The sequence below is a fragment of the Talpa occidentalis genome, unplaced genomic scaffold (assembly GCF_014898055.3).
Source record: "Talpa occidentalis isolate TD23 unplaced genomic scaffold, MPIMG_talOcc4v2.1 talOcc4.3, whole genome shotgun sequence".
Classification (NCBI taxonomy): domain Eukaryota; kingdom Metazoa; phylum Chordata; class Mammalia; order Eulipotyphla; family Talpidae; genus Talpa; species Talpa occidentalis.
This window is the reverse complement of record NW_023603184.1, coordinates 133,793,693-133,805,934: the sequence shown is the minus strand read 5'-3', so window position 1 is coordinate 133,805,934 and position 12,242 is coordinate 133,793,693. Positions and strand designations below refer to the sequence as shown.

Genomic DNA, 12,242 nt, shown 5'->3' with positions numbered 1-12,242 from the left:
TGAGGGTAACTTTTTTGAGTTTTTTCTTTTCTATTTATCTGGGTTTTTGTTTTTTCGTTGTTGTTGTTGTTGCTTTAATGTCACTATTTTTTTAAAACTCACATATTTATCATTTTAACATTTCTGGTAGGTTGAATTTCCCACTCTTACTAAATGCATTATTTTTTTCTATCCCTTTTCAACTAGCAAAAAATAGTCACATATAAAATTTGATAGAATTTCCATTTCATTTGTCATTAGAGAAATATACCCTAACAAATTTTAGTTTTCACATTTAGAAATCTCATTTGTCTTTAAAAATATTAGTAAGATCTTGTGGTTTTAAATGGTATATGTAGATTCTCTAAATGTTAATGTTTATTTATGAAAGATGATTGATACCACAGTATTGTTTTGCCACTATATCAACAATAAAGTAGGATAGTTAATTCTAGGATTTGTTTTCTAATTTGTAAGTAAAATTATATAAAACTTTCATTTGCTTTTTTCTCTTTTAAAATGATCGAAAAGTTTTTCATGTCTTAGTAACTTTTTGTTTCATTTTGTGTGAGAAGAGTTTTGAAATTCATTGACCAATTATAAAATAGAGTTGCTGGTCTTTTTCCTTGTCATTTTCTAAGCTCTTTACATAATTGAGCAATTAATAGAAGGTATGGAAGATAAATTTTCCTCCCAGCTTTTTAATTCAGTTATGGTGGTTTTTTGTTATATGAACATTTTTTTTTTTGCTTGTCTTTAAAATTTAACTTCAAGATTATAAATCAAATCACCCAGTGTTTTTTTTTTTTTTGTGCTGTTTTAAAAAATAGTTTATATTTAAGTCCTTGTGGAAATATTTTTTTCCTGAGTGTTGAGATAAGGTAAGAATTAAATTATTTTAGGCGATTATCCAAATTTCCCAGTTCCATTTCTTTTACAAACCATTTTTCCTTCCATTGGTTTGCAATACAATTTTATCATATACTAAATTTTCATACTGTTAAATATGTTTATAAACTTTTTTATTGATCTCTCTGCAGTTATAATTGGGGAGAAGAGTGAGTGAGGGGTAGAGCGAGAGAAAATGAATATTCAATTTTCATCCTGTTGTCTTTAGTATTTTTCATGGATTTTCAAGTATACAATTATGTGCATATGGCAACCGATTTCCCTCCTCTTTATCAGTTTTTCTCCTTTTTTTCTCATTAGTTAGTTCTTACCTACTATATTTGAAATTTTAAATAGTAGTGGGCATCTTTCTCTTTTGCATGATTTTATTGAGAATACCTTTACTGTTAACCTATGAAACATGATTCTGTTTTGGGACTGTGGTAGATATATTTTATTATGTAAAAATTATACAATTTCTGCACAATCTCGAAAACCCAATGTTTTTTCATAATTTAAATACAAAAAACTTGGGGTTGAAATTTGACCTCACATAATGTGAGACTTGTTATTTATTCAGTCTCATGATTATCACATATTTTATTGCAGAAATAAATGTTCATATGACTGATAGAAGAACACCTCCCTAGATCCACTGGTGATAGAATACATTACACAAGTATACAATACATGAAGGCCATTCCCTCTCTAAAATCCATAACCCAAAAGTTTTAAGTTGGGGACTTTGTAATTGCATTTCAATATTTCCCCATTAATAATCTTGAGTAAAATTGTCCTCTATTTTTTTCTTTGTAATCTTTAGTCTGTGTCAATAGTTTACTCCAGAAAAAATAATTCGCTTTTGTCTGAGTTTAAATATTACAATTATTTTTACTTTAAAGGTTTGATAAAATCTTTTAAGTTATAAAAATAAAACAGCTTTTTGAAAATTCAAATAAAGAGGTCAGTAAAAAGATCCATGAAGTGAAAAGCCAAGGGCCACTGCTACTACCTTCTTACTTCTACTCTTTAATTACTCTTCTGATCACTGGATCACTGTTAAAAATTTGCTGTGTATTCTTCCAGAACTTTCTTTATTCCACCTACAAAAATAACAAAAAAGGGTTTAAAAAATAAAAATAATCTAATTTGATTATTAGTGAGAATAATTTTTGCATTATTTTCCTGTATTAATCTTTAAATGATTAATGTATTAAAGGGATTTGCTCTTGTCTCTTCTCCCTTTAACTTTTTTACTTCCACACCTTAAAATTAATCATTGAATCATTATTAATGTTCAATTTCATGTCCACTTAACCCATTTCCGAGGAACATACAAGTTTACTACCTATTTAAAATTTTATGTTAATTTAAAATAAAAATGTTTTAAATATATATTACTTAAAAGTATAGTCTACTACATAGTCCTTGTCTATTTTACAGTGTATCATAACAAAAAGTATTAATAAGGTCTTTTTAAAGGTTGCACTATATTTCATTACTTTGAGTACAATTAGTTTTTCTCCCAACCTTTTACTCTAAAACTGTGAAAATTTAAAGCATGAATGCAGTACAACAAACAGGAGGTAGAACTGCTGACTTCAAGTTACACAAAAACTTTCATAGAAAAAGCATCTTCATAAAGTTGTTCCAACATTTAAAAAACTCCTTAGTATCTTTGCCAATTTGAGGTATTATCAGTCACAAAATCTTACTAGTACAACCCTGATATCTTATTGTTTTAACCCTTGTGAGGTTAAGCATGTGAATTTCTTTCATGCACCTTCTGCCCATTTTCTTCCCTGTGAAATTGATTTTCTTTCTCTTATTTGTTTCTAGGGATTCTTTATTAGGGATGGTAGCAATTCTATGTATCACATTTTTTTTAAAGATTTATTTATTTATTTATACAAGCACTGGGTACAGTCAGAAGTGCAGGAGGGTGAGAGAATTCACCAGAGCCAGAGCGAGGAGCAGAACAGGCAGACTGACAAAATACACTGCTGAGGGGAGCAGCGGGCGCTGCAGGCGAGGTCTGCATGCCATGTGGGACCCTTGCCGGCTGGCCGGGGATCGAACTGGAACTGCAGAGGCTGGGGGCATCTTCGCAGCCCAGCACTCAATCGCTGCACCACCAGGGAGGCCCTGTATCTCATATTTTTATCCTAATACTTTGACTAAGCATTAGACATCTATAAAGTTCTTTTTTTTTTTTTCTCACTCTTGTTTGTGCTTGACCATCTCTCTGTTATCTTTTTTCCCCATTTGTTCTTTTGGCTAGTCTATTTCCTGTTTTATTTGTATCACTACTAAAATAAAGCAGATAATGGATATGGAATTAAATATTTGAAGAGGGTTTAGAATTTCAGTTAACTTAGAAGGAGACGAAAACTCCTCACTTAATGTATTGGGAGGATTTTGTACTTGTTTCCTTTGTATTACAATTTTTCATGAAGTAACTTTTCCCTCAGAACCATGAATAATTACTATCTATATATCCAAGTGACGTATCGACTGATGAAATATAGAAAAAATGCAGTTTAGCCACTTGGATGCTCTAATGATCAAATATTTTGCTAGTCCAATGTATGGACAGTTTCCCAATATTTGAAATATTTATCTGACACTCCAAACTAGTTCTTCTTAAGGAAAACTTTCTATGCTTTTTTTTCATATAAAAACAAATAAAAAACCATAAGGATATTTCATTAATTTATATGGAAAGGCCAGGGGCTGAACTATAGTTAAAAATAACACAATGTTGAGGGAAGAAGAGAGTCTGGAAATGTCATATTTTTCAGGAAAACATTAGAATTGCTAACTCTTGCAAACATATAGAAGAGAGAGAAGCAAATGCTTAATAATATTTTTAAAACAATAAATTCCTACATGAACCCTATAACACTCCTACTCAAAAAGTTACCCTTATATATATCCATATACTCTGCCTAGTCTCTTAAATCTTTCCTTAATGTTTTCCTTTTATTCAGGCTAACTTGACAGTTTTTTCTTGGTACTAAACTAACTTAAATATGTTTTATGACTTGTCTATATTCTTTGATAACCAGCAGAAATCTGGTTTGAAGAATCATTGAGAACAGGAAATTTAAAACTATCTTTTCTGTTTTACATCATTAGAGAAAACTTTTAGTTAAAAGTATGTCTTTAAATTTATTCTCACATATTATGCTATGGAGAGTAAGGGAAGTCTATCATTTATCTTGGGAGATGACTATGTATTTCATAATGTTAAAAAATATTTATTTTGAAAGATAATTATATTTTCATTGGTAAACTACCTCTTCTGGGAAAACTATACATATATCATGTTTGTATCATATTCTTTTCCTTGCTCTTAAATAATCTCAGGACAAGGATGTTTATATTAGCCGAATATTGAGTTTTAAGATTAGATATGGGAAATTCTGTTGCTTTAAATTTTTATTTTATATTTTTAATGCCTTGTGCTCTTGGCAAGTTATAATTTAGGGAGAGCAAAATCAATCTTTGTATGTAAAAGGAAAGTATTTGACAGCCAAGATAATCAGCATTTATGCAAACTGAAAATTTTCAACATTTATGAAGATTCAAGAAATGTAGAAAGTGTTATGACTATTTACTTTAAAGCCTCTTGCCTCTACCTTGAAGAGTAGATTTTATCTTTTTTAATCTAAGAAAATAGTCTTATAGCTTAAAAAATAATTTACATTATAATGGGTAAATTAACTCATCAGATAGAGTGAGATAGAATTATCATATCTTGGAAATTTAAGAAACTGTTCTATCAATAGTTATATTCGTCTTAGTAAACACCTTCCCTATGTTCCCTGCTCTTCTACACTTGGTCACCTGTATCTATTTTCTAGGGTTGGCTTACAATGACAGTAAACAAGAATAAGGCTCAGTCTGCCCTCTCCATAAAATACTGCTGCCACAGGTGGTCACAAGGATTCTCCAAGGGTTCTTGATAAGCTTTTCTTTGATAATGATTGTACTTTACCTTTTTGGCACAAGTGACTAGTTAGTGGCATTCATTAATGAAAGTGATTGTGTGTCATAATGTTCTATTACAATGTGTGTTAGTCCTCCTAATAATTCTAATTCAGGTTCACTTCTTTAAAAAATAAAAACATTTGTATGGAAGTGGAAAGAGAGAACAGAAGTCATTGTTTTCTAGTGCTTCATGAACAAAAAGTCAGACTTACCTAATATACCTTGTTCGCTCAAGATAGAGTTACTAGAGATATGAACAAATTACTAACTAGTGAATTAATTGAACAGTTAAAGCCCAATCAGTCTCTTTTTTAGTACAAAAGGGTATCATTTGAAGAAAAATTTCTACACTGGTACACGATACAGGGTAATCTTGTGTGGCATCAAATTGAACATGACTAGTTTGAGATAGCTGATTATTTTATGGCGACATTAATTTTGGATATAGTAAAGGCTGTGATGTGAGGTAACTAGGGTGATGTGGCGGATGCATATGTAAAACATCTATTATCAATACATGGTCCAATGGGATTTAATTCTGTGAGTACTCTGTGTGTCCACATGAATTTTGAATGGTAAACATGGTTGTCTTTAACCTAAATGTGAAACCAAGCCAACCAGGGCCATCTAGGGAAGAGAGAGGTTCCAACAGGACCTGTTCAGACAGTTACTTCTGGAAAAGAAATCAGTCTTCAGTCAAAGACGTGCCTATCCTATTTTTGAAGATTGATTAGGTAGCTGTCTTCTTCCTTCCTTCCGTCCTTGGAGAAAATGAAAAATAACAGGTCCTCTTCCACTTTAGACTAACCATTCATATACTGGATGACAGTTAGGTCTCCCCTGAGTCTTCTCTTCTCCAGGACAAATTATGCTAACTCCTTCAGTCTGTCCTCGGAGGTCCTATTTTTCAGTCATTAAAACATCTTATTGTTCTTTCCTGTACCTTTTCCTGTTTCTTCCAAATCCTTTAAAAAATATAAAGTCTTAAGCTTGATGTTTTTGCATATACTTAGATAAGTTTGAATTACAGGAGGATGTTTATTTCCACCTGTAAGTCAGAGAGATGGCCACTAAACACTCGTCATGATTTGGAAAGAAGCCATTGGTCAGTCAGATGAGAGGGATAAAAAGCAGAAGATAATCCTGATGAACAGTTATATGCAACTTAAGAGATAAATATAATCAGAAATAGTAAAAACTATGCCTGCAAAAATGTCATGAGGCTTCTTAAGTTCTTTGGGAAGGTACCAATACATGGTCATTACCATAAAAACAACCAGAGCTGCTTTAAAAAAAGCAAAAACAAAACCTGATCCTTCTCTTCACTGCTTTTAATTCTACAAAGGACTAATGGGTGAGCTAACGTAATGTCAAAATCGGTACAAAAAATGTGTAATTGAGGGAGCCGAGCACGGAGAACTTATGGGAAGAGCTAGAGATCCATTTGAATTAGAATAACCTCAGCTTAATTGGAACTTAGAACTGCTTTTTGCAAGCAGGTATTCACTGTACTTGTGAACTGTGACTCAGTGAAGGTTCATTGTTTGGTAGTACATGGCCACTAGGACAAGAGTGATATTGACTTCTCTGGTAGACTGTTCTGCACTTACGATACTACGTTGTCTCCTTTGCAGTATCACTTTGATTTTGGGTGATTAGTATATGATAGTATTTCAATGTCTCCATTCCATGAGGGCCAAAGAGAAACCCATAATCTTAATAATCAAGTTCCCCTCGGCGGCAATTATTATGAGAGCAAGTTCCCAGGGTAGTAAAACCTAGAAGAAAAGCACTAAACTTTCTATTCTTTCTTGCTTCAAGTTAAGTGTATCAATAATTGAATTTGTATTCATTGGATAACTTTAAACCTAAAGGCTTATCTATGCCCAAAGCAAAATACCTGGCATTTATCCTTCTCTCTAATCTGGGTTATGTACTATGAAATGGGGTGAAATGCTTCAGAGCCTCCACAAGAGAGATTCCAGTCACTACAAAATATGGTACTGTGTTGTTCTTTCTAATATTCTTCTTATAAATCAACAGTAAATAATAGGGATCACAACAAAGTCAGCTTAGAAGAGCTTTAATTCCCCAGATGGAAAGCTTTATGATTCACCCATTGCTGGTTTATTTTCACTCTTAAGTTGGGATAAAAATACAAATCGGCTATGCCCCTATTGAAAGCTACAGGCAGATGTTATAGGGCTCTTGCATCGAATGGTGTGCAGTGGTGAAGTATTTGTATTTGGCACTAACCCCTCTTTGAAAGCTAATGCAGTGTGGTCTTACCATTTTTGCAGACAGGACAACATTGCTCTGGTTCATAGACTGGGTTGACACACTCAGGAACTGCGCAGTCTGCTACAACACAGTGAACTTCATTGCTGGGCTCACAGCGACACCATTCACATGGAGAGGGCTAGGAACAAATCTAAAATTAGCCCCTTTTCTCCTATAACTTAATGCTTGCACATTTATATGCTGTCAGAAGACAAAACACCAGTGTTTATTTTGGCTTTACTATATTAACTCCGTTTACCGTGTGCATCGTGGTTCTTCATACAAGGCAGCCTGGACACCCTCGCCAGGGTGGGCTGCCAGGGAGAGTGCAACCCGAGGCTCATATATGACCTTCCCTATGTCTCCTGTCCATTTTTCCAAAGAAACGTTTGGACAACTAATATGTCACCTCCTGGGTTTTCTTCCCCCAGGTGAACTGATAGTTCTGTCAGGAACAATCTGGTAAACAGGAATGCTACTGGAACATGTGAAATACATTTTTGCCATTTGTCATTTTTCTTCCAATGAAAGGAAAAGATCACTGAGAGATAGGAAAATGGTGAGAGGGCATCCTTACCCTTTGAATGAACTTTTTTTCAAGCTAACCTTAGATTTTAAATGGCATTTTTTTCAGTGAGAGGAGATGGATTTGTGATCCAAACATCCCGATATTGCTTCTTGAAAGGCTTAGTGACTACCTTTCATCTTGCTTCCTTGTGTTTATGAACTGAAATTGACTTAAATAGCCACTACTTAAGAGTCAAAGACTAAAAATAGAATTGAAAGGTGACTAATTCAGAAGCAAAAGTAAAAAAGCAGAAAACAATCTGTCCTCATGATACTTACCGACCAAGATAATTCTGGGATTTTTCTGTTCTTTTTCTTTCCTAGAAACAGTCTGCACCACAAATAATCTCATCCTTTGAAAGTCCTAGCTCTCCTTTCTCATAAAACAGATTTTGAATTCTGGAAAAAACTTGGAGGTCTCAGAAATTGTACAAGTGAGATGCTATGCATGGAACTTATGAGACCTTGTATAACACTGGCCTCCAGTGGTTTCTCAAATCAAGCCATTAGTTCCAGAAAATTCTGCCTCCCACCAAATACCCCAATGCCACATTGCTCACTTCCAAATTATGTTAAATAAAGCCCCCTGCCTTTGTGCCAGTGGCTACTATCTATAATTCCAGTCAGCTCTTGTTTCTTCCTGACACTGACAATTTGGGTTCCTTGATGCAGGTAGTCTGTGGGGGTGGAAACCTTTCAACTAATTACTTTAAAGTTCATTTTATCTTTGATTTCTGCTGAAGAATGATAATCTAGCTTTCAATGATTGATTTTACTTTCAACTGTGTTAGAAAGAAGAGAATGTGCCATAGAATCTGTGGAGAAACTATTGCTATTTCTTACTTGGAGAGGTACAATTAACCTCTCTATGTGGTGAGTTGGGTTTCTGCATTTCAGACTATAGGATCATCAACACCAAGGGTTGGTGTTTTTCCTGAAACTCCTACATAGAGTAATCTCACTTAACTAACAAAAAGATTTGATACCACAGCACACTGTTTGATGGAGGAGATTTTGAATGATGAACAGTGAGAGAGATCAAATTCTTGCTGCTCTACTGCTCCTTATACTTGCAAGCCCCATTGTAGTATCTTGAATACCAAGCAAAATTGTCAGTTTGTCCCCCTTTCCTAGGTTAATTGCAGAGTATTTCTGCACAGCTTTCTGTGGTACAGAAAGGACTTGGCCTGCATTTATTGCCAACGTGAGTGAAAAGGGAAGCTGTTAATGTAATCGCTCTCACACCCTGCCCTTCAACAGCTGTGACTGTTCTTGCTGCTTTCCTTCTTGCCAAAGGAGGGCCTGATAATTCCTGTCAGCTCCTGCGTACAACTCTAGCAAACTGATGCTGCCATTAAAAATGCTGGAGACCTTAAATTTTCCAATGGAAAATATTTACTTTAAAAGAATTGTGGTCCTTTGCTGAACTCTTAGATTCTCAGCACAGATGGATGAAAACATCAGGGTCATCCAGTGGGCATCATGGGGAAAAATTTACCTGTATCAGTTTGCTTGTCCCTTGCAATAACTCCATGAAGGAAGATTTATTATTATTTCCATGTCACAGATGAGGAAATAGGCTGAGAGAGGACCCAATAGCTTTTCCAGGTCCTATAGGCAGGAAGGGGCAGTGGTGGGATTTAAATGCAGGCAGCTTAACCACTATACCATATTGCCACGTGACAGGAAGAAGCACTGTTTGTTCCCTTCCATCTGAGTAGTTTATTTTTCAAGGCTTGGTATACTTCTATATGCAGGACATAGCCAGAGGAATGAGATTAACAGAATAAGTGATTTTGAAGATGGCAGGCACTTCCTTGCTAAGGAAGGAGATTTTATTGACTAGGTCATTTGGTGCACAGAGATGATTATGGAGCTGTAGCCAAAACTCTAGTAGTCAGAGTTAGGTTGTTACCAGGAGACCTTAGTTACCCTTAAAACTTAGAGTCTGGTAACTATATGTGTAGGCATCTGGGAGAAGCACTAGGAGGTGATGCTTTGCTAAAGACCACCAGGCCTCTGACTGAGGCTGGGGGACAATGGACACCTGTGTACTGAAATCCTGAGAAATACTCCTAAGAGCTAAGCCCACAAGTCTTAGTGATTAAAGAATATATGATTTTTGAAGGTATTTGAAGAGAAATATAAATTAGAAAAATAAACATAGTACGCTAGCTGATATATAAATATCAGGCACAAGTCTTGACGATTAAAGAATACATGATTTTTGAAGGGATTTGAAAAGAAATATAAATTAGAAAAATAAACATAGTACACTAGCTATCAGCCTCTTCTAAACCTTCCCTTTTCCCCTCCATGGCCTAGAAACCCTTCAGACATATATCTCCTTTGTGTTCATCAAACTATTTTTCCCAAATCTTTTTTTAGTTCATTTCTTTTCCTCTCCGGTCCATGTGCCTCTTCCACTCTAAACATTCAATCAAATTTAATTTATTGTCCTCATGATAAATGCCCCTCTGTCCTTGTCCTTTCATCTGCTCACCAGACACCCTGCTTGTTCCCTGGCCCAGCTTCACTTTCACCACTGCCCTGGCTTTCTCCTGCACTTCTGAAAAGACATTGCTTCAATGGTGAGAAGTTTCTGGAAGAATCAGTGTGCTATTTTGACAGTTAAGTCCAGACATTTAAAATCTGTCCCTCCTTATAGCATAAAATTCTGAAAGGTTTGGTGATTTGAATAAATCTTTACATCTTAAGCAGTGAGCTGGTTACAAATTTCCTTTTATCAGACCATTCAATGTGAATACTATAGATTAAATCTGAAAATGTCCTTGTAAAACCAAAGATTAAACAATAAAGCTATCCTTAGAGGAACAGCATACTGGAACCAAGTACTGAAGAAAATATATTCTCACTACCTTTTTTTAGAGGAACATGTGAAGTTATTACTAGGCTATGGCTTTGTCAGCTAGAGATTTGGTAAAATGATCAAATGACAATACCCTAAATTTTTTTTTTTACAAGAAAACACTTATTCTAAGAAAACTCAGTATTTCATTTCTATAAAAGCTCTGTAAAATAACATTCACTATAAATATCTTTACTTAATATTATGATTAGCGGTCAAATTTATTTGCTAACATATCTACTAGATGATCTCAGTATTATGTCTGTTATAAATCTGTTGCATCTTCTGCTGAGAGTTTTTGAATAGTCACTGTAGAACTCTGTTTCAGTAGAGGCTGTGTATATTATCTGTAGTTTCTGCCAAATCCAAATTTTCCAGCTGTCTCTAAATCTTAAAGGGGATACCTGAGATAAATGTAGCCACAGTTAGATATATAAATATCAGGAATAATTAATAGAATAAGCTTATTATATTATTTTATAATAAATTAATTTATAAATAATAACATAAGTATTTCATAGATTAAATGGGGTTTCTTTCTTAAATATTGGTTTAAGTGACTAGAATCTAAGGTGTCCTCATCGGTAGCTGTATGGCAACTTGGCAGTACCCAGTGCTTTCAAAATGGTTAACTTCTAATGATCTTAATGCTGAAATCCCAATGTTACTGCCTGTGATTTTTGAGAATTGGTGGGAATGGCGGGGGGAGTTACCTAAGTCTTAGAAACAATGGAACACACCATGATTTTTTTTTTTTTCCAATGAGATAAGCAGCCTGAAAATGTGTAGCTTGGATGGCTGAAATAACTGAATAGATACAGAAAAACTGCTATAGTTGTTCTTTGTGAAAATCTGGAAGCCAGTGTGGTTAGACACTACATAGGTTATTAGGACACATAATTGCAGATTGGTTGTATAGAATTTTCCATATATTATAGAAAATAGATGTTTATTTGTATTCTGAATACACGGAGACTTATCCATACTCAAGGGAAGCTCGGGTGCTTGGTCCACATAACAATACCTCGTGGCATCATTACTTATTTGGTGGCTCTTATGGCCTTTGTTGAGATGTCAGGAGGAAATAGTCACCATCTTGAGATGTGCTATGTGTACTTAGACAGACACAGTTTACTGTTTTAACTTGGTGAAGTTGAAGATGATAATCTTATAGGCTGAGAGGCTGTACCCTAAGAAATTAGAAAAAAAATTTAGTTGGATTTGTTTGCATCACTGAGGTATCAGGATTAAAAGCAAGTTCTCTGTCATCACAGTATTTAAATTCTAGTCCCAGGTGATTTACTTACTAATTGTGAATCCTGGGGAAAATACCTTACCATTCTGTGTCTTAATCTATAAAATGGGACTAAGAATATTACCAACCTTAGAGTCGCTATAAGGCATGTAAACATTGTTGTTCACTTGCATACTTGGCTAGTTATGGCCTAGAAAACATTCAAAAAGGTATAAAATTGGAAATACAAAATTACATTGAAAAGACTATTTAGATGATAACTGGTTCAGAATGAAATCTGGGCTCAGTGGTGGTTGCCATAAAGTTACAGAATTTGGCTTGGGGGGGATTTGTGAACTAATAGAATTAATCATAATTATATATAATTAAATTATATTAATATTATATATGAATATTAAACATTGAAATACA

At 34.3% G+C, this 12,242-nt stretch overlaps 1 protein-coding gene across 2 annotated transcripts in view; it reads right to left on the bottom strand.

Moving 5' to 3' along the window:
• Positions 1–1,820: 1,820 nt before the first annotated feature.
• VWC2L (von Willebrand factor C domain containing 2 like) overlaps positions 1,821–12,242 on the bottom strand; it is a 106,844-nt gene continuing 96,422 nt past the window's right edge. For both annotated transcript variants that reach the window (XM_037523991.2, XM_054700065.1), the window contains 2 exons: positions 7,150–7,279; positions 1,821–1,970 (listed from right to left, as the gene is read on the bottom strand). In XM_037523991.2, the coding sequence (XP_037379888.1) occupies positions 1,927–1,970; positions 7,150–7,279 (174 nt within the window). In that variant the 3' untranslated portion in view covers positions 1,821–1,926. The remainder of the gene's footprint in view (positions 1,971–7,149; positions 7,280–12,242) is intronic.